We start from the raw sequence: 22,192 nt of genomic DNA, 5'->3' as shown, positions 1-22,192 counted from the left end.
ATATATCACGATCGGTATTATATACGGATTCCGCATAATATCCATATCAGCTCCGATTCGAGTATCAACCAATATCTGATAATGCTGACTAACTGAGCACATCTTCAAGTCGTTTAGATCAACTGCTATATTTTTTTTTTTTTTTTTTGAATGTAATGTCCCCCAAACAATATAGTCTGTCTCAATACTGTTCAGAACACTAACAATTCGCAAGCAAGTTCGAAACCACCATCGGATATAATAATCTACCAACTCCAGCAATTATAACTATCTGATATTGCTGTTGTTTCAGTCAGTAATCACTGTCCTCAACGATCTCTATATCCAACCCATTCGGTATACAATAATCTGAACTCCCAGATTATCCCATACAAGCTATTCGACTCAATCAATCCTATATCACGAGTATATGAACGCATCATAGATACAAGGTCTAAAATCACCAGAACACTTCTGAATACAGGATTCGTCAACCCATAACAGAACTGAGATATCTCATAGATAAATACATATTCAGATATAACTCTAACTCTCAAGCCATAAATCATCAAACTGCTATCTCAATTCTTTTAATTCATTCAGTATTATTCTATACTTAATTCTAAAATAACACCAATACCTGGTATAGAATCAAAGCTGTAATCCATTTCCCTGATGCAAAGCAAATCTAAAATCTAAACCTGCAAGATTATAGCAAATCTCCTGCTATTGACAAATCAGCTCCTGATATGCTCAATTCCAGTAATCAAATGAATATATATATAAGGAATTGCTCCATTCCCTTTCGATAATCATCAAGTCATATAGTACGGATATCAAGGAATTCAAAATCGAGAATTCTTACCGTACATTATTTATTCTTTGGCCATTTCAGGTCAAAATCTTACCATCTCCTGGCAAGAATCTATACTCACTCTGTACTTGTTATTATATATCAATAATATAGTTAAAATCAAACCACACAAGTACAACATTATCTAATTCCATCTCATTCTCGTTTTACTGCAGTATATGATCTTTACAAAGTTCACTGATAACAATCTTTTCCTCCAAAAGATTAAAACAGAACTTAATATTACAGTATACACAGACCCAACAGGTACCAGGTATATCAATGCAACTCAGTCAAAGATAATCGTAAAGAATGCATTAGTATATATCAATACATATGCAATCCAATCATAAAAGACCAGTACCTGTCACTGTATCATCCAGTGTGTCCTGGGTCTGTTTCTCGATCACCAACCCCCGATGATCCTGCTTCTTGAAATCTTCGGGCACCTTTCTGTGGACAGACTCTAGCAAAGTGTCCTTGCTGTTTACAGAAGTTGCACCGACCAGTCACTCCATGGCATAGTTCCGGGGAATGTCTCCCACCGCAATTCCTGCAATGAACTCCAGTATAATTCGGACTAGAGCCACTAGAGCTAGATGAACCGCTCCCAAACTTCTTGAATTGCTTCTTTTGCACTTTCAACATTTCTTTCTTTACACCACCGCTACTGCCAATCTCGATTCTGGAAGGCAGTTGTTGTGGTCTCGGTGTTGGAAGAACATATGAAGCTTCTTTTTGTCTCAGTAGCACGGTTTCTGCTCTTCTGGCTCGATTCAGAGTATCAGTAAAATTACTCGGTTGTTTCACAGTCACCAAGGTGCGTATTTCCGGATTCAAACCCTTGATAAACTGGTCAGCTACAGCTGTATCATTTCTAGCCACTTGCGGACCAAACTTTAACAAGGTAAAGAAATGGGCCAAATATTCATCAATCGTCAATGGACCCTGTCTCAAATTTGCAAATTCTGTACTTTTGTCCTCTCGATATGATAGAGGTACAAACCTTTGATAAAATTCCACTTTGAAGAGTTTCCACGTAATCGTGAAACCACGCTGTACTATGGCTTCCCGGTTTACCAGCCACCAACTCCTAGCGACTTCCCGTAGTTGATTCCCAACTAATTTAATTCTGCACTCGTCTGTGAATCCCAAAAATTCAAACAGCATTTCAATATCCTCCAGCCAAGTCTCACAATCAGCTGGTGTCTCAACACCCCTCAAAATCGGTGGTTGAAATGACTGAAATCTTATCATCTGTGTTTCCATCAGAGTTTCAGACACATCCATCTGATCATAAGATGTACTACCCCGTTCTGGAATTCGTCTAGGAGGAATATCTGATAATCACAGGTATTAGTAATAACAGGAGACAAATCCGTCTCAATCCCAATCCTGATCAGCTTACCTCTGATCAAGAATTGGTTCTGATCCAGTTTCATATAATACATATTACCAAATCATCTCCGATATCCAGGTAACATGTAGTTTAAGACACAGTAACCACATACTGAAATCTTAGCAGATACAATGTTATTTCAACATTATATGCATTTCTATGCCATATAAATCCAGGCAATAAAACATAATATCATGCTAGCATACATATAAATCATCAGTATATGAAATCACATGCTAGCAATCACATGCAGGAAAAGAAAACTCAATCTACCCGCTCACTAACTCCTGTCTCAGTGCTAAGGAACCTACAATTCAAGGACCTACAGCTCTGATACCACCTGTTGTGGGGACCCGGACGCTAATCAAATTCTTAATCACCATTGGGACTAATTAATCAATTATAAAACAGGGTCTAAAATTTTTTCTTTTTAAAGTGCGGAACGTAGTGAAATAAAACATATATACATCTCAGTATATAAAATACAAATCCTGTATTACAAAACATTTATTCAAACTAGAGTTCAACATCTAATATCAAGTGTTCACACCCTATCTTAGATCAAAGTCCGAAGTCTCCACTCTAACTCGATCTCTCCTCATCTTCTCGACCCTGAACCTGTCCCACCTGTTGTCAAGTACACATACAGACAAGACAACAGCCGGATAAACCGGTGAGAATAACTCCCAGTATAAATCAATGAAACATGCAATCATATAAACAAATATAAAGCATGTAATCAGGTATCAACAATATGTAACAAATTTGAAACATAATCAATAACACACTGTCCCCAATACTCGTAGCTACTAAATTCAGACTAGACTCAATCCTAGTCTAGGGATCCCGGTTTCCAGATGTGGTATTCCTATATCGAATTCCGTAAGGGATGGAACCATAATTTCTATTACTCGATATAACCATGGCCCTGGTATTCCTATATCGAATTCCGTAACAGAAGAATTCCAATACCCTTTACTCGATATAACCAAATATGGTGTTCCTATATCGAATTCCGTAATGGATTCCATTACTCGATATAACCATACATCCAGTGTCCTGACCTATCCGTCATGGACTGTAGCTCTATCGCTAGCATCCTATCTTGCGACATCGTGCAATGTGCCGTGGTGATACCACCACTATCCGGCACGGTGTGTCTCAAGACAATCTAATTAATACCTGTTATCTAATATCAAGAGCACAAGTATATTAATCAAATCAATGCAAATATCCATGCAATAATATAAAGTATGTGATTTAGGGAAACCCAAGTCTAAACCGACTCAAGTCCATCTCCCAATACCACATTGACTTATACCTTTATCTTCTCGCTCCGACGAAGACGAAGACTCCATTTCATGTCTGTCCATGTCAATCTGAATTCACCATATCAAATAGACTGTGTCAATATACAGCTCAGTTCAAAGCCTGTTCTGATCAATACCGAATCAATACACAATCCAATTCATATCGACAATATCACGATATAATCACAATCAATACTGAGTCTGATCAATATCAATTCACTGATGTTTCGACGGTATAATAATACAATCTCAGTAACCCCGTCAATCCCAACATCACAGATATAATACAGAGACTCCTAATCAATATCGATACCAATTCTATCTCAATTCTGTACAATCCCGCAATCCCGGCAATACAATCGCAGTACCAACAAATCAACAGCTCATCTGATCCCAATCTGACTAATATCAATATATCCAATGATATAGTACAAATTAGATATCAATTCCAGTATTACAACATCAATAATCCCATGATTCTGACATCAATTCAGTATATTACAATCAAATAAATTCTGAAAATTCAGAACAATTCCATACACAGTCTGTTCCTCAATCTGACTTCAGATATACGATGTCTACTATGTCAAGAATATCATATCTAACTCCTACTCAATTTAGACAATATCATAAATTCAAAACATGTCTAAACGTAGCAAAACTTACGTCCAGTTGTAGTCTACGTTGATAGGAACTCGGTACTGAAGTCGGATTCAAAATCTGACGGACGGATTGCTCTAAAATCACGATTACAATTCTCGAAGAATTCTTTCAAAATGCCCCTCGATTTCCTTCTTTCTTTTTCTGAAGATTATTTACGTTTGTATGTATATATATATATATACACGTCGCACGATGAGGCCAAATGTCACCACCCCGTTTTGCATGCCGGCGCATATGCGCGCATTGTCTCGGCGCATATGCGCCCAAGGTTCTGGTCTCGCCGCGCATATGCGCGTTACTCTCCCGCGCATATGCGCCCGAGCCACTGTACGTGCCGCGCATATGCGCGCAGTCAAGTCGCGCATATGCGCGAAGGGTTCGGTCTTGCTCGCGCATAGCTCGCGTACACCTCAACGCGCATGTGCGCCTTTCTTTCTTTGCACACACAATCTACACCTTTCTCATGTGTTTTGGTCCGATCCGTTCCGTCTATATTTACCGTATTTCATTTGTAAATCATTTCAGATTAATTCCAAATTACGGTAATTATACCCAAATCATTTCAGATTACGGTAATTAAATTCTCGGGCATTACAGTTGCCATACTTTTTATATTCATTCATTAAAGATTGAATCTTGATATTTCATGTTATGGTCGTGTTTGACCTTCATTTGTTAATGAGAATTTTATTCTTTTGATTATGAAATGCTTAGATCTTTGTTAATTCTCTTTGGTGTATCCTGTTTATGTCAGTGAGCATTTTTTCTGGCAATTACTAATAAAGAATTTCTCCTTTAAATTTTATTAGTAACAGAGACTCTGCTTTGGTTTCCCTTTTTGGTTCATTAATTCATAATTCTTTTTTAATTTTTGGTTTGTGTATCGATGCTTATTTTATTTCCGTGGCGCATGTGTGAGAGTGAGAGCTTGCATTGATGCTGCAATGTTCAAATTCAATGCCACAATTATGAATCTTCATCATGTCCATCTCAGGGAAAGTGATAGTTTCTCGGTGTATATCTACGTGATTTGGTTAAGATCTGATTTGAAATTTCGTTAACTGATTAAATTGTGATCATATTCAACTACTTTTCTATTTCTCTCATGTGTGCACGTAAAGGTGGTCGTCGTGATAATATACAAATTAAAAAAAAAATTTACATGTTACAGTTCTTTGGCACCTAAATTTTTAGATGTAAACTACATGGGCATTAGTTTTATGCGTCACATATGGTTTTTTGTCCTTTTATTGTTATTTTTTCAGTTTTTTACTGGCTTCAAATTTTTAAATGTGATTGGGGGTAGTTTTAAGAATAAATTTCAAAAAAAAAAATTGTATTTTTAGCATGATTTCATGAGTTCAACGTATAATTTGTGTAATTTTTTGTATTTCTATTTTTATTTTATAGGTTTTTTATGGCTTGAACTATTTGGATGTGACATGTATTTGGTAATTTTGATAAAATTGATTTGCTAATGCATATTTAAATTTACAATTTCTTCTTTAGACTAAACATGGTTTCAAGAGTTTAAAGAATAATTACTATAATTTTATGTCTTTATATTTTTATTTTTGAGGGTTTTTATGGCTCGAAGACTTTGGATGTGACATGTTTTTAGTAATTTTTAAAACATTGCTTTGCTAATGCATGTTTTAAACATACAATTTTTACTTTAGAATAAACTTAGTTTCATGAGTTTAGCGTATTATTCGTGTAATTTTTTCTTTTAATTTTAATTTTATGATTTTTATATGGCTTGCAAGCTTTGGATTTGACATGTTTTTGGTAAAGATTATGACATTGATTTTCTAATACATATTTTAAGGGTGTGTTTGATTGAGTGGATTAAATAAGGATAAATTAATAGTCCAATATTTATCGTTAAAATTTTAAGTTGTTTTAATAATCATTTTGACCCGATTTAAGATCCAATTTTATGGATAACTATTTGATTAATAAAATTGGATCTTAAACCGGGTCAAAATGATTATTAAAACATCTTAAAATTTTAACGATATATATTTGACTATTAATCTATCCTTATTTAATCCATTCAACCAAACACACCCTTATTAATCTATCCTTATTTAATCCATTCAACCAAACACACCCTTAAAACATCTTAAAATTACGGTGTCATGATATTATAATATCATAAATGTTTAATATATTAGGCTCATATATTCATGACACACGTAACGAGTGTGCCACGGTTGCTATTATATATAAAGCTTTGATCCAATAACCACCATTTATTCATATACATACACATATATATATATACATATATATATAAAGCTTTCACCATCATCATCAGCAAACTGGATCTTGAGGGCATTTGATCCAATAACCATCATCATCAGCAAACTGGATCTATTTGACAGTTTTTATAAGGTGCTTAGCCTATATATATATATATATATATATATATATATATATATATATATATATATATATATATATAGGCTAAGCACCTTATAAAAACTGTCAAGGAAGACATATATATAATAAAGATGGTGTCTATATATATATATATATATATATAGGCTAAGCACCTTATAAAAACTGTCAAGGAAGACACCATCTTTATTATATATATATATATATATATATATATATATATATATATATACTATTTATTAAGGCTGAGCACCTTATAAAAACTGCCAAAGAGTATACCATCTTTTTTCCAGTTTTACCTTTACAGTTATAATAATATTACACTTTTGTTTTTTTTTATTTCAACACACTTTTATTTTTATTTTTTTTTATTTCAATCATTCAAATATCAATTTAGTCCCTCCATAATTTTTCAATTTTCATTTTAGTCCATCGATAATGATAAAAAAGATTGTACACACACGCAACGCGTGTGCAGAGTAACTAGTATATATAATCCCGATTCCAACAGGATCCCGCAGTACCAAACCTTTGTTCAACAATCGTGTTTTGGTTCTGTTACACTTCAGTGAAAACCACAAGTCTATTATTATTACGCTAACTATACATTTTATTTATAATATATACATATATATATATAACATTAAATAAAACATAATTTGGAATAGAAAATCTGAGTGGGCCAAAAAAATAGCTTTACTATTAAAACTTTGATATGGGCACACCTAAATCAATGAAAGGTTCAACTTCATCTAATAGTATATAATATCACACTAAATTGAAACAAAAAAATATAAAACTAGACAGGAATCGGCAAACCCTTCTTTGCCATGCTATCAAGAATATCGTTCAGAGCTTGGCACAACCCTACAATCTGCCAATAAGAAACCTCCATAGTCAGCACAATCACCATAATAAATATAATCAACAGGGCATGAAAATATTTAATGCTATTTAGTGATATGTGCATTTTGTGTGGTACCTGTTGGCCACCAGGACTTGCAAATTGACATTAGCGGAAATGAAAATAGATAATCAAGTATACTACTCAGCAGTGATATTGTGTGGTACCTGTTGATCCCATTGTCGCAGTTCTTCAGTGTCATCTTCAAAATGAATGACAGCTTCAACCTGACGAAGAATTATTAGGCAGCTGTTGAATTCCAATGAAATTGCTCGTAACAAAGCAAATTATGATAAGAGTTGACGACAAGCTGATAGCAAAAGTTTCACAACTTCGGAACGAAATAACAATCTACCCACGGATCAAGGGGGTATAGCTCAAATTGTTACATTCTAGTAAAAAGACAAGATTTACCTGGTCAATAGATCCCCTCATTCTATCTTCACATATCATTCTAGAAGCTATTTTCTCAGCCTGTGAGAATACAATGTTTTTGTGAGTATTTGTATGGATAGGTTCTGTAATGGTACATGCACTACAGAAAACCGTGTCTCTCTGGTGTAAGATCAATATGGTTCACAAGAATACTAAATGCTATTCAAAGAGTCCAGGTCAAGCCAGAACATTATCATCCATTAAATTATATGGCACGTTTTCCTTCAAATTGAATTTACCAACAAAAGATTGAGAAATACACGAATTTTTTTACTTCGTTTGTCAATCATTATATACGACCATGAAGCAGCAATTAAGATGGAACAGAACCTTCAGAGGAGCAATACCCAGCAATGTGCCCAACTCATCAAAGCTGTATACGAACATTGTTAAAATTAAATCAGATATAACATCTAGGACAGCCCAATATCATGAATGAGTTGATTGTTCACCACTAAAGTGAAAAAAATCCAAAGGTAGCTAGATTTTCCACCCACCTTATATTTGTGTAAAGTTTGCTAGCACTCAAGAGATTGTGCTCAATCATTGCACGATCAAGAACCGTAAAATTGTCGGGTAAAAGTGCTTTCTGTCAATAGGAACTCCAAATAAAAATTACTGAAGAAATTATAACGAACCGACAGTTGGAAAATGAAATGTCACAAGCATATATAAAATTCTAGCCTGATGTGGTTTCAATTCTTCAGCAAAGGCATCTATTTCTGGTTTTCTCAAAATTCTCTCTAGATAAACCTGGAAGTTCCATGCCAAACTTTATCAATTAGCAGGCATAAAAGTATGTTTATCCATATGTGGGAACTGATGACAAGGAGCATGGGTGACATTGAGATTTGAGACTTAGGAGAAGAGGTTTGACAGGAATTGTAGTTAAGTTATCAAGCAAGAACAGATCACCTTCTGCAAGATTTGGTAAATCTTAAGCTTAGAGCAACGTTCATCCTGGTGAAAGACATGGAAAAATAAACACTCAAACTTAAGAGAAAAGTAACCTAGCTTCAAAATAAATTTTACCAGTGCAATCAGTTTCAGAGAACAAGGTAATCTCATCCATAAGGCAGTAGGGCCAAATGGAAAAAATTGTTAGTTAAAAAGTGTAAGCTCCTAATAAGTTCAAGGATTCTTCATATTCAACAAATTCTTTTCTAGCACTATTCATGAAATATAATACATTTACATTTCATGCCACATAATCTATTCGGCGATCTACAGTATCATTTCACCAGTCTTATCGTCCCAGTGAAGGAAAAAATTATTCATGGAAAGAAGATAACATCAATTAAAACCATAGAAAAAACTCTGTACTAAACACGACCGCATTCGATAATTACATTTTATTCCAAATAACAGGTAGCACAAGTGCCACAAAAATAGTCAATTTTGCAGTTCCCTTCGCCACTAAGAGAGTAGTGTGCGGAAAGCCAACAATGCAATCCTTCAGAGAAAAATAATATAATTTTGATTGGTGTCGTAAATTCAAGAAACATAGACAAACACCTGGCTCAATAGACAAACAATTTCTTATACCTTGTACAAGGTGGCAAGAACACGAGAACGTTGAGGACCTGCAGCAGCCAAAATTGTGCAAGTCACAGCAGCAGCTAGAGCTTGCTCCAGAGCGTCTTCATCGATCTCTCTGTAACGTGCCAGTGATTCCATAAGCCATACCAGCAATCCAATTATTCCCAGCAATTTAATTGGAAAAAAGAGAGAGAAATCCCTGTTTTTTTAAATGGAAAATAATATAATTCACTCAAAGACGTCTATCTCGTCATGCTTACTCATCTCCAATTTGCCGCTTCTCAATTTGTGAGATGCCATAATACCGTAGGGCAGCTTCCAAGAACTTCCTCTTCAAATCTAGTATCCTAGCATAGCAAACCTGGTAGAACAAGATATGTTGCGAGTAATGTTGACATTTCAGACCACGGCTCAACACTGTCAAATACCAACCTTGTACTGTAAATTCAACACTTCATGCTGACTGTTGCTAACCAAAAATGAAGCTTTGTTAATAAAAGCTTCCGCATTAACAGCATCATCATCCTAAAAACATGAAAAAAGAACATGATTCCAGCTACATTTCGACAGGCACATTGTACAGGATTTCAGATAATAAAGTAATAAATAAAAGTATACGAGCTGATACTTGAAACAAAATGCAATACCAACCTCCGCTCACAATCCATACAAGCACACAGAAATAAACACAAGTTGTCAATAAATCCTTTTGAAGGGAATAAACAAGATCACGAGAGGTGTAATTAAAAGACAACTACACCTTATATATAAAGCATCTAATACATGTATTCTACACTTCACAAAGAAAGAATACCTAGGGTAAAGCCGCTTGGTCGTGAAAAAGAAATTAGGTACAAACTTTTGTTGGTATTTTGCAAAATGAGAGCTATAACAGATACACTAGGTGCAGTATTACACATTGAGCTACTTGGAACTGCACAGGGCTGATAAGAAAACGGAGTGCTTCAAGGAGAGATGGCAGAACTTAGCATACAGAGAATAAATGTCTGGTTTCTTTGCCACCTCATCTCTTGCTTGGTTAAGATATGTTATGATAATGGCATTAAAATGCTAACAGGCATTCGGGGATCGTAATTCGAGACAAGAACGCCCATTCTACTCTCCCTATACCATTATAATCATGAACGAAATGCCACCATCAGTTTTCTATGGATGCAATTTTAGGTTTCAGTCATATATTATCACCCAAAAACACAATATGATTTCAATAAACTGAAATTAAAGATTTTGGACAAATTTTAACAAGGAATGCCATAATCGCTAGACCTATGTTTACTTGCATGCATAACAGATGACGAGTCTACAGAAACAGGTACTTCAATATAAAGTTAAAGAATTAGACTTCAACACCAGGACAAAAGTACCTCAAGGTAAAGACGAGCAATTTGGACACATTTAGAAAGCCTAAAGGTGTCATCAATCACCCTGCACAGACAAGAGAATCACAGTATATTTCAAGAAATTTCAAAGGTAGCTGAAGAAGGAAGTCAGTTAGAGACCTCATTCCAGAATCCAGATCAATGCCACTGAGCATCTGCGCAGCTTTTGACCATGCTTGTTCAGATTCATACAACTCAGCCAGTTTTTCTCTAATTATCAACACCTGTACTCATTATTGTAAGCACACAAACAAAGTTAGTTGGAAAACATTACATGGTAAAAACAGAGGTAAGAATGAACAGTTACGATTTACATCATGATGGACAAAATATACGTTATAACAGGGAAAGAAGCACAACAAATGCAGCAATTTCAGAGTTCTGATGATATAAAATGAAGAATCTTGAATACAAACTCGTGCCGCAAAATGTCATGGGTGATTGTGCAAATCAGTAAACAGCCACGTGCAATTTCTAGGGCCAAAATTACTCTAGCCACCACGTAAAGTTCAACAAAGATTGGTTAAAATTTAAAACATAAATTCTGTCTTTTAAATAGAGCAACTATAATTTTCAAATAAGCACATACCACAAAATCAGCATTGCATTCAACACTTTAAGCTAATGAATCTATTGACCTCCATGTCAATCACTTGCTTTTATGCCAACTCTAAAAGCTCATAAAATAAAGATTTCACTGCTAAATGCCACTAAGCAACACTTAAACACGGTTCCCCTTCCTTTTAACACATTGCCCAAACATAAGCAGCTCGTACAACAACTTTCACGTGGGAGCAACAGCAACTTTATAACGTGTCATGGATAAGATGGGAAAAACCCAGCCGATAGTCCTGTCTCGGCTAAAGCAAATTGAAACTGAAAGGAAAAAAAATAAGTGAACTGAAAAAGTAACCTGCTCTTCGAAGGAAACAACACGAGGTTGAATTTGATTGAGCGTATAATGGGAAATTTCCTTCTGAAACTCCGGCTCCAATTTCCCCAGCTCCTGAGCGAACGTTTGTACCAGCTGCCTCGACACCACAAGCGGAACATCGTCCGATAACACTGAAAATATAGGCAAAACGTTATTAATAATTAACAGAACACATGAATAACGATAAAAATTGAGGACCCTTAACTGTGGTCGATGAATTTTTTCGCCTGCCCGACGTCGTTGGAGGAGAGGACGGTGGATAGAATGTGCTTGTACTGCTCGATCTTTTGACGCTGGTCACTGATCGCAGAAGCGCTCGCGAATGCACTCTCCATGATTTGAGGTTTAGGGTTTGAGACAGTGAATGGCTCTGTTGGCAGACGGACACAGCGCTGTAATTAGACAATCTTATGTAAAAGATTTTTAAATAAGAATGGCGCATTCATAGCATGATAGATGATTTTTTAAAAAAATGACATATTTTTGTAGAATTGATACATTTTTTTACAGAATTTCGCAAAAGTATAAAGATTATTAATGAGCGTTTAATGATATTAAAGTGACATATCTATTATGTCAAAAAACATTACAGATGATCATTGAAAAACAAATCCGATGTTTCGATATTTTCGATTATAAATATTCAGATTTCACATGTGAAAAGTTATCTCGATCAACCATAACTATTCTTGAGCCTGCATATTTCAAAGATGACAAAAACTTGTGTGAGACGGTCTTACGGGTCGTATTTGTGAGACGGATCTCTTATTTGAGTCACCCATGAAAAGGTATTACTTTTTATGCTAAGAGTGTTACCTTTTATTGTGAATATAGGTAGGATCAGGGACGGAGCCACCCCAAAAGCTGGGGTAGGGTAGAATTGTGGGCCTTCTAAAAAATATGGACTGATTTTTTTTTTTTAACATTTTAGCCTTATGTTTTGAATTTATTAAAAATTAGCCCATAGCCCATTCCCAAAACTCACCCGGCCCATAAACCTAATACTTAACTTCAGCACCTTCGTGTAGTGTACGTGCGTGTACACTTCACTTTCATCCTCGCGCGATCTCATCCTTCACTTCGCCCGTCAGGTTTGTCATTTTTGAGTGTTTGCTTCGGATTTATGCTGATTTTTCGATGATTGTTGCTGCTTGTGGTATATGTTTTGAAGGACGTCGATTTGGGTTGTTTCCGGATTTCATTTTTTTTGTGTAACTACTGGTTTCTCGACGATTGTTATCTGGTTTCGTTTTTGTTTTCTTCCATTTAATTTTGTTGCTGGTTTGTCGAAGTATGATTGAAGGGTTTCGATTTTTGTTGATGAATGCCTGTTAGATTTAGTCAGAATTTTGAATAAATTCCCATTGAAACATAAAAGAGGCTGCAGATATACAATGCCTTATTATTCTCATCTTCACAATTGTACTTCCTCTAGAATGTAAAAAGACACGGAAGAAATTTACATTTGTGAATAAATTATCTATCCTCCCAAAATAAACATTTTGATTTTCCAACTGTGGTTGTTTAACAAGCACCATTTGAATGAGGTAAATGGTGATTCATTCGGTACTCAGCTAAGCTGGTGGAAAGGAAAAACATGATTACCAAAAAATAAATTCACCCTGAGTAAATAATCAGATTAGTTTCTCCCTCAGTTTGAAAAGTTAGCTTGCTTTGTGATGAAAAGTTAGCCCATTTGTATACCGAGTTGCAAAGTTTTGAAAGAGAAGTGATACTAAGAAAGATCTAAAATTAAATAGATCTAATTTGATAAATATTTGTGGTGATAAATTATTTTGTTGCTGGTTTAATTTTGAACATTGTTTCTAAAGACATGTACACAAAGACATGTACACAGTTAGTCTTACTAAAGACATGATCCGGTTATGTTCAACTAGATGTTAGCGGTTATGTTCAACTAGATCCGGCGAAGCGTACTCCAATTTGGCAATGTCCTGTCAATGAAAGAGATGCAATCAGACGAGCTTATATTTTAAGGGGGCCATATCAACCTGTTATGGAGTATCCGCGAACCAAATTAGGAGAACAATGCCGGCGATTTCAAAAGGCTTGGTTTGAGCAATTTCCTTGGTTGGAGTACTCTCCTAATAAAGATGCAGCATTTTGCTTCCCATGTTTCCTTTTCCAAGGAAAAGAGGCTCGTTTTGCCGCATTTACAGCTGATGGTTTTAGAGGTTGGAAAAGAGTTAATGATGGGAAAAGATGTGCTTTATTGATGCATACAGGAAGTCCCACTTCACCACATAACAATGCCGTAGAATCTATGACTGCTTTGATGAATGTAAGTGGTCACATTGATAAAGTGATGATTGCACAAACATTAGAAGAAGTGAAGAAAAATCGTTTGAGGCTTACAACCACAATTGAAAGCATTCGTTGGCTTTGTTTGCAAGGATGTGCATTGAGAGGAAATGATGAATCTTCATATTCCAAAAATCAAGGTAATCTTATAGAAATGATAAAGCTTATGGGAAAAATGGATGTTAACATTAATAATGTTGTTTTGGAAAAAGCTCCAAAAAATGCAAAGTACACATCACCAGATATTCAAAAAGAAATTTTGCATATTCTTGCTGAGAGAGTGAGAAAGAAAATACGTGAAGATGTTGGGACTGCAAAATTTTGTCTTTTGATTGATGAGGCTAAAGACATATCAAACAAAGAGCAGATGGCTATTGTGTTGAGATTTGTTGATCGTGAAGGGTTCTTAATGGAGCGTTTCTTTAATATTGTGCATGTTTCTGACACCACTGCGGTAACACTTAAAAAAGAAATATGTAATGTGCTTGGTCGACATAATTTGCATATCAAAGATATTCGGGGTCAAGGATACGATGGAGCTAGCAATATGCGTGGCTCATGGAATGGACTGCAAGCTCTTTTTCTGAGAGATTCTCCTCAAGCATATTATGTTCATTGTTTTGCATATAGACTTCAATTAGCGTTGGTGGCTGCTGCTGAAAAGGAGAGTTCTATTTGGCTATTTTTTTCAAAATTGAATTCTATTTGTAATCTTATTAAGGCATCTCCAAAACGTCACACTGAGTTGCAATCTGCCCAAGCTATTGAAATTGCAACCATGGTAGCTACTGGTATTCTCGAGACAGGTACTAAACTTAATCATATGATTTCTTATTAATAAAATTGAGTTCTCATTTTATTTCTCATTAATCATTTCATTTCTCATTTGTTTGTGACACAGGTACTGGCCTTAATCAGATTGGTACTTTGCAACGAGCTGGAAAGACGCGTTGGAGTTCTCATTTTGAGTCGATTTGCAGTATGATAGATATGTACAGCTCTGTGATTATTGTGCTTGAGCACATGACGGAGGAAGCGTCTTCGAATTCTATACGAGGGGAAGCTACAGGTTTTTTGATTGCATTGAGATCGTTTGATTTCATATTTATCCTATACTTGATGCATAAGTTTATGGGGATCACAAATTTGCTTTGTCGAGCTTTGCAAGAGAAGTCTTTGGATATTTTAAATGCAATGGATTTTGTCTCAACTACCAAAGATTTACTTCATACTTTGAGAGCAGAAGGTTATGATATTCTTCTAATGATTGTGCAATCAGTTTGTGAAACTAATGGTATTGAGATACCAGATATGAATGCTTGGTATAGATCTGCTACAGGACGATCGAGCCAGCAGAGGGATTCTATTACATTTGAACATCATTACCGTTTTGATGTATTTAATGCTGCAATAGATTTTCAAGTGGAAGAACTCAATAGCAGATTCAATGATGGGGCTGTAGAACTTCTTAGACTTAGTTCTGCTTTGGAACCTCGAGACAACTTTAAGTTGTTTAATGCTGATGATATTTACAATCTTGCAGAGAATCCTAGTGATTTCAATAAACAAGAACTACATTATCTGAAAAGTCAGTTGGATCATTATAAATTTGATATAATTCATCATGAAAGGTTTCAGAATATTGGTACTATTTCTGAATTATGTCGACGATTACTAGAGACTGAAAAGGCGCGTTATTATCACTTAATTGACAGATTGATTCGTCTTGTTTTAACGCTCCCTGTTTCTACTGCGACAACAGAACGATCATTCTCAGCTATGAAACTTCTTAAAACATCTCTCCGGAATAAGATGGAAGAAGAGTTATTGGCAGATTCTATGATTGTTTACATTGAAAGAGAGTTTACTGCAAGGATAGACATTGATTCAGTAATTGACGAGTTCTACTCAATGAAAAACCGCAGGGCACATCTTCAGTAGTTTATATCTGGTTTGTATCACTTTCTAATATTAATAGTTAATTTTTAAATATTTGATTTATATTATTTAATGTTGTTTATCGATTCATTCAGCCCAGTCTGAAATTATTTCCTGGCTACGTCCCTGGGTAGGGTTGACCCGTCTCACAGATTATGATCCGTGAGACGGTCTCACGTGAGACTCACTCTTCAAAGATATCGAGCACACTTGATATTTTGATTTCTAGCTGTTCATTTAAGCACACGTTTATCATAATCATATTAGATCATCAAAGATCAATTTGTGTTACTCCAACAACTTAAGCTATCAAGTTTAACCATTTGGTTTTGTGTTTGTTGTCCTCTGATCAATGGTTCTTAAATATAATAATTATAAATTAATCATTAAGGCTGTTGGGGAAGAGAGATTTGTGCTAATTTGGATTTCAAATATGCAGCCCAAATCTATTTCATCTGATTGGGTACAGGATTATATTGGGTAGATGTGAATTTGATATCTAAACCCATATATTTTTCGTAGATTTGAAATCCACTAGTACGAGCCTTCATTTGAAATTTGTCTCCTTCGAGGCTCAGATTTTTGTAGATACTGAAGTAAGAAACATATTCTAATGGAAAAGTGACGGTATTAAAATAGCTATAAGCTATTGATTGATATGGGTGCCAATAAAGTGCTCCCTTTTTTGCAAGATGATGCAGAATTTATTGAATGCGAGAGGTTTTGTTAGATCATTTAGTTTTGATGATAACAAATATTAATTCATTTTATTAGAATTAGCTGTCATTTTTCGTATATTCATAGGTAATCTCGACCGTTCTGCCAAAGATAAAAAGCAACACACTACCTGTTTCAAGAGCTGGGTTAACGGTCACAAACTACTTGGTCTCTTTACCAGTAAAGTTACTCAACCGCTTCTTTTATTATTCAAACAGTAGCACTAGACTAATCTGTCACCCGACCGTACCGCTAAGAGATACACTAAAACATCTCTCAACTGGAAGGAGTTAAGGATATTTTGAAAGTCAACTGATCAGTCGACAACTTAAAATAAAAAGATCGCACATATCCTACCAACTCTCATCGGACATAAAGTATTTCAATCGTTCTGTTGTCTGACACCTTTTGTATAGAGTTTACTTTAAGAGTGCAAAAGCATAAAAGACATTAAAGGCATTTATTGAAATATGCTACACATGATACTGATATGTCCATATTTTCGGGCTACAGTACAAAGAGTCGTTGAATGGGAAAAAAGACTCTAGTACTATATATAGAGAAGACAAGCAAGAACTCAACAAGAGGGAAAAAGAGACACACTCAAAGCAAATAATTCAAAAAAGCTTGTATACTCAAAGATTTCAGAGCATAATTCTCATATATCCTACTCTACTCAACAACTCTTTCTTCATGATATTATTAGATCTAGCTACTAGGATCGTTCAGAGCTTGAAAAACAAATTCTCAACCATTTTCAGCCAAAAACAATTTGAGGAGTTGCAAACATTTTGATTCTTAGGATTCATTCTTTGTCATATTCGTGGTTCTTTGGTTGTTTGACTAAGGGTCACAACCTCTATAAAAGATACCAAGAGTTTCAACTTAGGCAGTTGATAAGACCTAAGATTAATGCGGGTTGTAACAAAAAATTTGTAAAACAAAAGTCTTCTAGTGAATTCCTTCCTATGTAAAAGAAAGAGAGACGTCGAAGGATTTTGCCTTCGAACATCCATATATGATGTGTTGGAACTTTTCAAGTTCGCAATCTTGATTTTGATGATAACAAAACTTGTTAATCGTGTTACTAATAATCTACCTTAGTGCGCAGATAGCTTAAACTGATTTAATCAAGTTTACGAAGCCATAACTGAAGCTATCTGAGATACCAACTGATCGCCGAAACCAAATCAGTCCAACTAGTTCTTCAAGCAAGCAGTTCAGTTGATAGTCCAGCTGATAAGTGATTCAGCAAGAAGACCTCAAAAGCTTGGCCAGTCGATGACGTGTCCAACTATTATAATTAGCTGTCATTTTTTGTATATTCATAGGTAATCTCGACCGTTCTGCCAAAGATAAAAAGCAACACACTACATGTTTCAAGTGCTGGGTAAACGGTCACAAACTACTTAGTCTCTTTACCAGTAAAGTTACTCGACTGCTTCTTTTATTATTCAAACAGCAGCACTAGACTAATCTGTCACCCGACCGGACCGCTAAGAGATACACTAAAACATCTCTCAACTGGAAAGAGTTAAGGATATTTTGAAAGTCAACTGATCAGTCGACAACTTAAAATAAAAAGATCGCACATATCCTACCAACTCTCATCGAACATAAAGTATTTCAATCATTCTATTATCTGACACCTTTTGTATAGAGTTTACTTTAAAAGTGCAAAAGCATAAAAGACAAAGGCATTTATTGAAATATGCTACACATGATACTGATATGTCCATATTGTCGAGCTACAGTACAAAGAGTCGTTGAATGAGAAAAAATACTCTAGTACTATATATAGAGAAGACAAGCAAGAACTCAACAAGAGGGAAAAAGAGACACACTCAAAGCAAATAATTCAAAAAAGCTTGTATACTCAAAGATTTCTGAGCACAATTCTCATATATCCTACTCTACTCAACAACCCTTTCTTCATGATATTATTAGATCTAGCTACCAGGATCGTTCAGAGCTTGAAAAACAACTTCTCAAACATTTTCAGCCAAAACAATTCGAGGAGTTGCAAACATTTTGATTCTTAAGATTCATTCTTTGTCATATTCGTGGTTCTTTGGTTGTTTGACTAAGGGTCACAACCTCTGTAAAAGATACCAAGAGTTTCAACTTAGGCAGTTGATAAGACCTAAGATTAATGCGGGTTGTAACAAAAAATTTGTAAAACCAAAGTCTTCTAGTGAATTCCTTCCTAAGTAAAAGAAAGGGAGACGTCAAAGGATTTTTCCTTCGAACTTCCATATATTATTTGTTGGAACTTTTCAAGTTCGCAATCTTGATTTTGATGATAACAAAATTTGTTAATCGTATTATTAATAATCTACCTTAGTACGCAGATAGCTTAAACTGATTTAATCAAGTTTACGAAGCCATAACTGAAGCTATCGGAGATACCAACTGATCGCCGAAACCAAATCAGTCCAACTAGTTCTTCAAGCAAGCAGTTCAGTTGATAGTCCAGCTGATAAGTGATTCAGCAGGAAGACCTCAAAAGCTTGGCCAGCCGATGACGTGTCTAACTAACGATGAACCCAGCTAGCCAGATCAACTGAAGGAGCTAAATAAGTTCAACTGACGAGTCAACTGATTTAGCTAGCCCAACTGAAGATCAGTCAAGCTGACCAAACTGAAGCATCAGTCAGAACCTCTCAGCTGCGGATCAAGACAAGCTTACAGCTAGTGGATTCCAGCTGTGCGAGAAGGTACAAAGCCATTATCCAGTCAAAGGACAATAATGGACATTGCATCAGAGCATTAAAGAAAAAACGCTTCAGAAGGTCAGTCAAAAAGACGAGACACAAAGTCCAAGAAGTCAATTCAAATGCAACGGATATAATAAATAAGTCTCACTATACGATCAACTTTTCCTGCGTATATAAAGAGAAGATCGGTGAAGACTCAAACAACAACATATACAATACAAGAGAGAAAAGCTTAAGAAAGAAGCATTCAGCCTAGTCGAGGGAACACTTAAACGTGTTATCAGCTTTAGATTAGAAGCATATTTCCCTTAGTGTGTGAGAACCGATATCAGTTCTCACACACACACACACCACCACTCAAATACAGTCTTGCACAAAGACATTAAACCTGTGTCTGTAGTTTTTGACACTTATACGTTTAAGAAGTGTTGGCTCAAAGGTGCTGCCTTCAGTCGTAGCTAGGAGTTCAGTTTAGGCAGTAGTGTAAGTCCTAGCTGAGTGGGTTTGTACAAGGTGTTGTATAAATCAAAGTATTCTAGTGGATCCTACCCGTGGACGTAGAAGGAGTGACGTAGGAGCAGTTGAAGTCTCCGAAAATCCATAAACATATCTTGTATACTTAACTGATTAACTATCGTTTCTAAATTGTTTTGATTAGTTGGAGTGTTTGTGTGTTCAGTTGTCATCATAACTGAATACAAGAATGCAAAAACTAATTTATGTTCTTTCGGTTAGTCAATTTACACAAGTTAAAATATTTTCTAACATTTCAGTTTTCTTTACGAATGATTACTTCGAGTTTCTTCCACTTGGTTTAAAACCAAACTCGATTTAATTCATCGGTGTTAATATTCTTAGAACACGAGCTATTGAAGGTCATTGAAGACTGTTGTGTGCGAAATGCCTTCGAAGGCGCTAGCACACACTATCCTTCATTATGTATTATTACTACACCGTATTTATTTATATTTTCAACGTTATATATTTGAGTATATAATAATCAAAGAAATTCATCATACTGTTCTTCAGCAATATTTTTAGTCTGAATGTTTCCCTATAGTTGAAAAAACAGGTCTTGTATAGCTAGCATTATCAAAATCTATCGTAAAATTTTTAAAAAGTGTTTATTCACCTGAACCCCCTCTGAACACATCAACAATCTCAACAGGTTGAAAAATTGGCTGTGAGGATGAATGCTATAATCTGTTTTTATATTTTTCCTTTTTTAGAAAAATATTAATAATTTGTTGAATTTTTAATTATAATAATTTTGAATTTTATGCAACTAAATAAAATATAAATTTATTTTCTTTTAAATTGGACATAGTTATTTTTTAATCATAATTGTTTTAATTTCAAAATATATAAGAATAATATAATAGAATTTTATATTTTGAAATTCTCAAATTTTTGGTCAAGCAATATATTTCTAATTAATGAATTCAAAATCCACTTTGAAATTATATGTTCATCCAAACAAAAGATTTCATTAACATAAGATTTCAAATCAATGCATTTCAAATCCATTAATTTGAAATCCTTTCTCAAGTCTAAATCATCTAATCCAAACACAACCTAAGAGTTTCAGTTAGGCATTGGTAGTCCTAATCGAAGTGATTTGTTACAAGACGTTATAAAATCAAAGTCTTTTGGTGAAAATTTTCTTAAGTGGAAAAAGATATGGCATAGGAGTTTTATCTCCGAACAACCATAATAATATTTTTGTCATTACATTAGACATTTACATTTCTGTTAAATCCATTCAGTTCGTTTATTGTTAAACTTCCAAGTAATATATCACTAGTCAAATTGGATCGTTCTCGCACTTACATGTTTTAGTTGTCCAACAAGTTTAGTCGTTCAAGAATAATTTTTAACAGCCTGAAAACTATTAAGAGCGGTTCGAAATCAAGAAAATAATAAACATTTGCTGAAGTTTTGGACAGTTGGTGTTCAAAACCGTCTTGCAGTTTGCTGAAAGTGGATTGAAGTCCATTTGCCTTCCATTTCCATCACTGGTCTATGAGATACTGGAATCACACGGGTTCCTCAAAGAAGATGATGAGACCCTTTTTAATGTAAGCGAAACACTAAAGATAGCTCTTGCATTTTTCAAGGGTAACAGGAAATTGGACCTACCTTGGTCAGCGATTGGTGTTTCCATTGGTGTTGGCAACACGGCGTCCACATTCACTCCACTCCTAACGGCTACGTCATTCTCTCTGCCTCTCAACTACAGACAAAAATTGACTTTGGTTTGCAACAGATTGCCTACTACGAAGAACAAGTGGCAGAGTATAGGCTGTGACTAGAAGTTGGCCTCCATTCTGGCAAGAAAAAGGAGAGCAGAAGAACAAAAAAATGACAGAGAAAGATGATGCTGAAACATCTGGTGGAGGAGCTGAGACTGATGGACTATCAGACACCGAAGAAGATAAAGAATAGATGATTTTCTGTAGTCTATATTGTTGTGTTTTTCTTTTGTTGGTTCGCTCTTATATCTGTTTGCTGGTTAATGAATTCTGATTTCATATATTTTTGAAACATTTCATTTTTGCAATCTTGATTTTGATGTTAACAAAACTTGCTATTTTGTTTCTAATGATTTACCTTAGTGCACAGGTAGCTGGAACTGATCAGGTTTCTAACTGATCAGTTAAGCGAGGTAAAACTGAAGTT

General features: G+C 35.1%; 2 protein-coding genes across 2 annotated transcripts; one reads left to right on the top strand and one right to left on the bottom strand.

Annotated features, from left to right (window-relative positions):
* Nucleotides 1–7,285: 7,285 nt before the first annotated feature.
* LOC140827295 (COP9 signalosome complex subunit 4-like) lies at nucleotides 7,286–12,226 on the bottom strand. The gene is made up of 14 exons (XM_073189947.1): nucleotides 12,025–12,226; nucleotides 11,799–11,950; nucleotides 11,006–11,109; nucleotides 10,871–10,931; nucleotides 9,918–10,010; nucleotides 9,746–9,846; nucleotides 9,492–9,600; nucleotides 8,862–8,906; nucleotides 8,631–8,699; nucleotides 8,444–8,535; nucleotides 8,277–8,319; nucleotides 7,926–7,985; nucleotides 7,679–7,738; nucleotides 7,286–7,481 (listed from the first exon to the last, which is right to left on the bottom strand). The coding sequence occupies exons 1-14, from the start codon at nucleotides 12,152–12,154 to the stop codon at nucleotides 7,407–7,409; spliced, it is 1,194 nt and encodes a 397-aa protein (XP_073046048.1). The 5' UTR covers nucleotides 12,155–12,226; the 3' UTR covers nucleotides 7,286–7,406.
* A 1,510-nt stretch (nucleotides 12,227–13,736) lies between these two features.
* On the top strand, nucleotides 13,737–21,825 carry LOC140827085 (uncharacterized). The gene is made up of 3 exons (XM_073189691.1): nucleotides 13,737–14,947; nucleotides 15,043–16,031; nucleotides 21,484–21,825. Exons 1-3 carry the CDS (start codon nucleotides 13,837–13,839, stop codon nucleotides 21,823–21,825), a joined length of 2,442 nt encoding a protein of 813 aa, XP_073045792.1. The 5' UTR covers nucleotides 13,737–13,836.
* The last annotated feature ends 367 nt before the right edge of the window (nucleotides 21,826–22,192 follow it).

Source organism: Primulina eburnea, chromosome 3, assembly GCF_022965805.1.
Source record: "Primulina eburnea isolate SZY01 chromosome 3, ASM2296580v1, whole genome shotgun sequence".
NCBI lineage: Eukaryota > Viridiplantae > Streptophyta > Magnoliopsida > Lamiales > Gesneriaceae > Primulina > Primulina eburnea.
Note: the sequence above shows the minus strand (reverse complement) of the source record. Positions and strands in the feature narration are given on the sequence as shown.

What these genes read in the sequence shown, in the direction of transcription:
- LOC140827295 (XM_073189947.1), bottom strand. Translation starts at nt 12,154, where the DNA reads ATGGAGAGTGCATTCGCGAGCGCTTCTGCGATCAGTGACCAGCGTCAA. An exon ending in TTGTTTCCTTCGAAGAGCAG is followed by an intron (nt 11,110 to 11,798) that starts GTTACTTTTTCA and finishes TAATGAGTACAG; the next exon opens with GTGTTGATAATTAGAGAAAA. An exon ending in TTCTTGCCACCTTGTACAAG is followed by an intron (nt 8,907 to 9,491) that starts GTATAAGAAATT and finishes GTCTTTCACCAG; the next exon opens with GATGAACGTTGCTCTAAGCT.
- LOC140827085 (XM_073189691.1), top strand. Translation starts at nt 13,837, where the DNA reads ATGGAGTATCCGCGAACCAAATTAGGAGAACAATGCCGGCGATTTCAA. An exon ending in TACTGGTATTCTCGAGACAG is followed by an intron (nt 14,948 to 15,042) that starts GTACTAAACTTA and finishes TTTGTGACACAG; the next exon opens with GTACTGGCCTTAATCAGATT. An exon ending in CAAGGATAGACATTGATTCA is followed by an intron (nt 16,032 to 21,483) that starts GTAATTGACGAG and finishes ACCGTCTTGCAG; the next exon opens with TTTGCTGAAAGTGGATTGAA.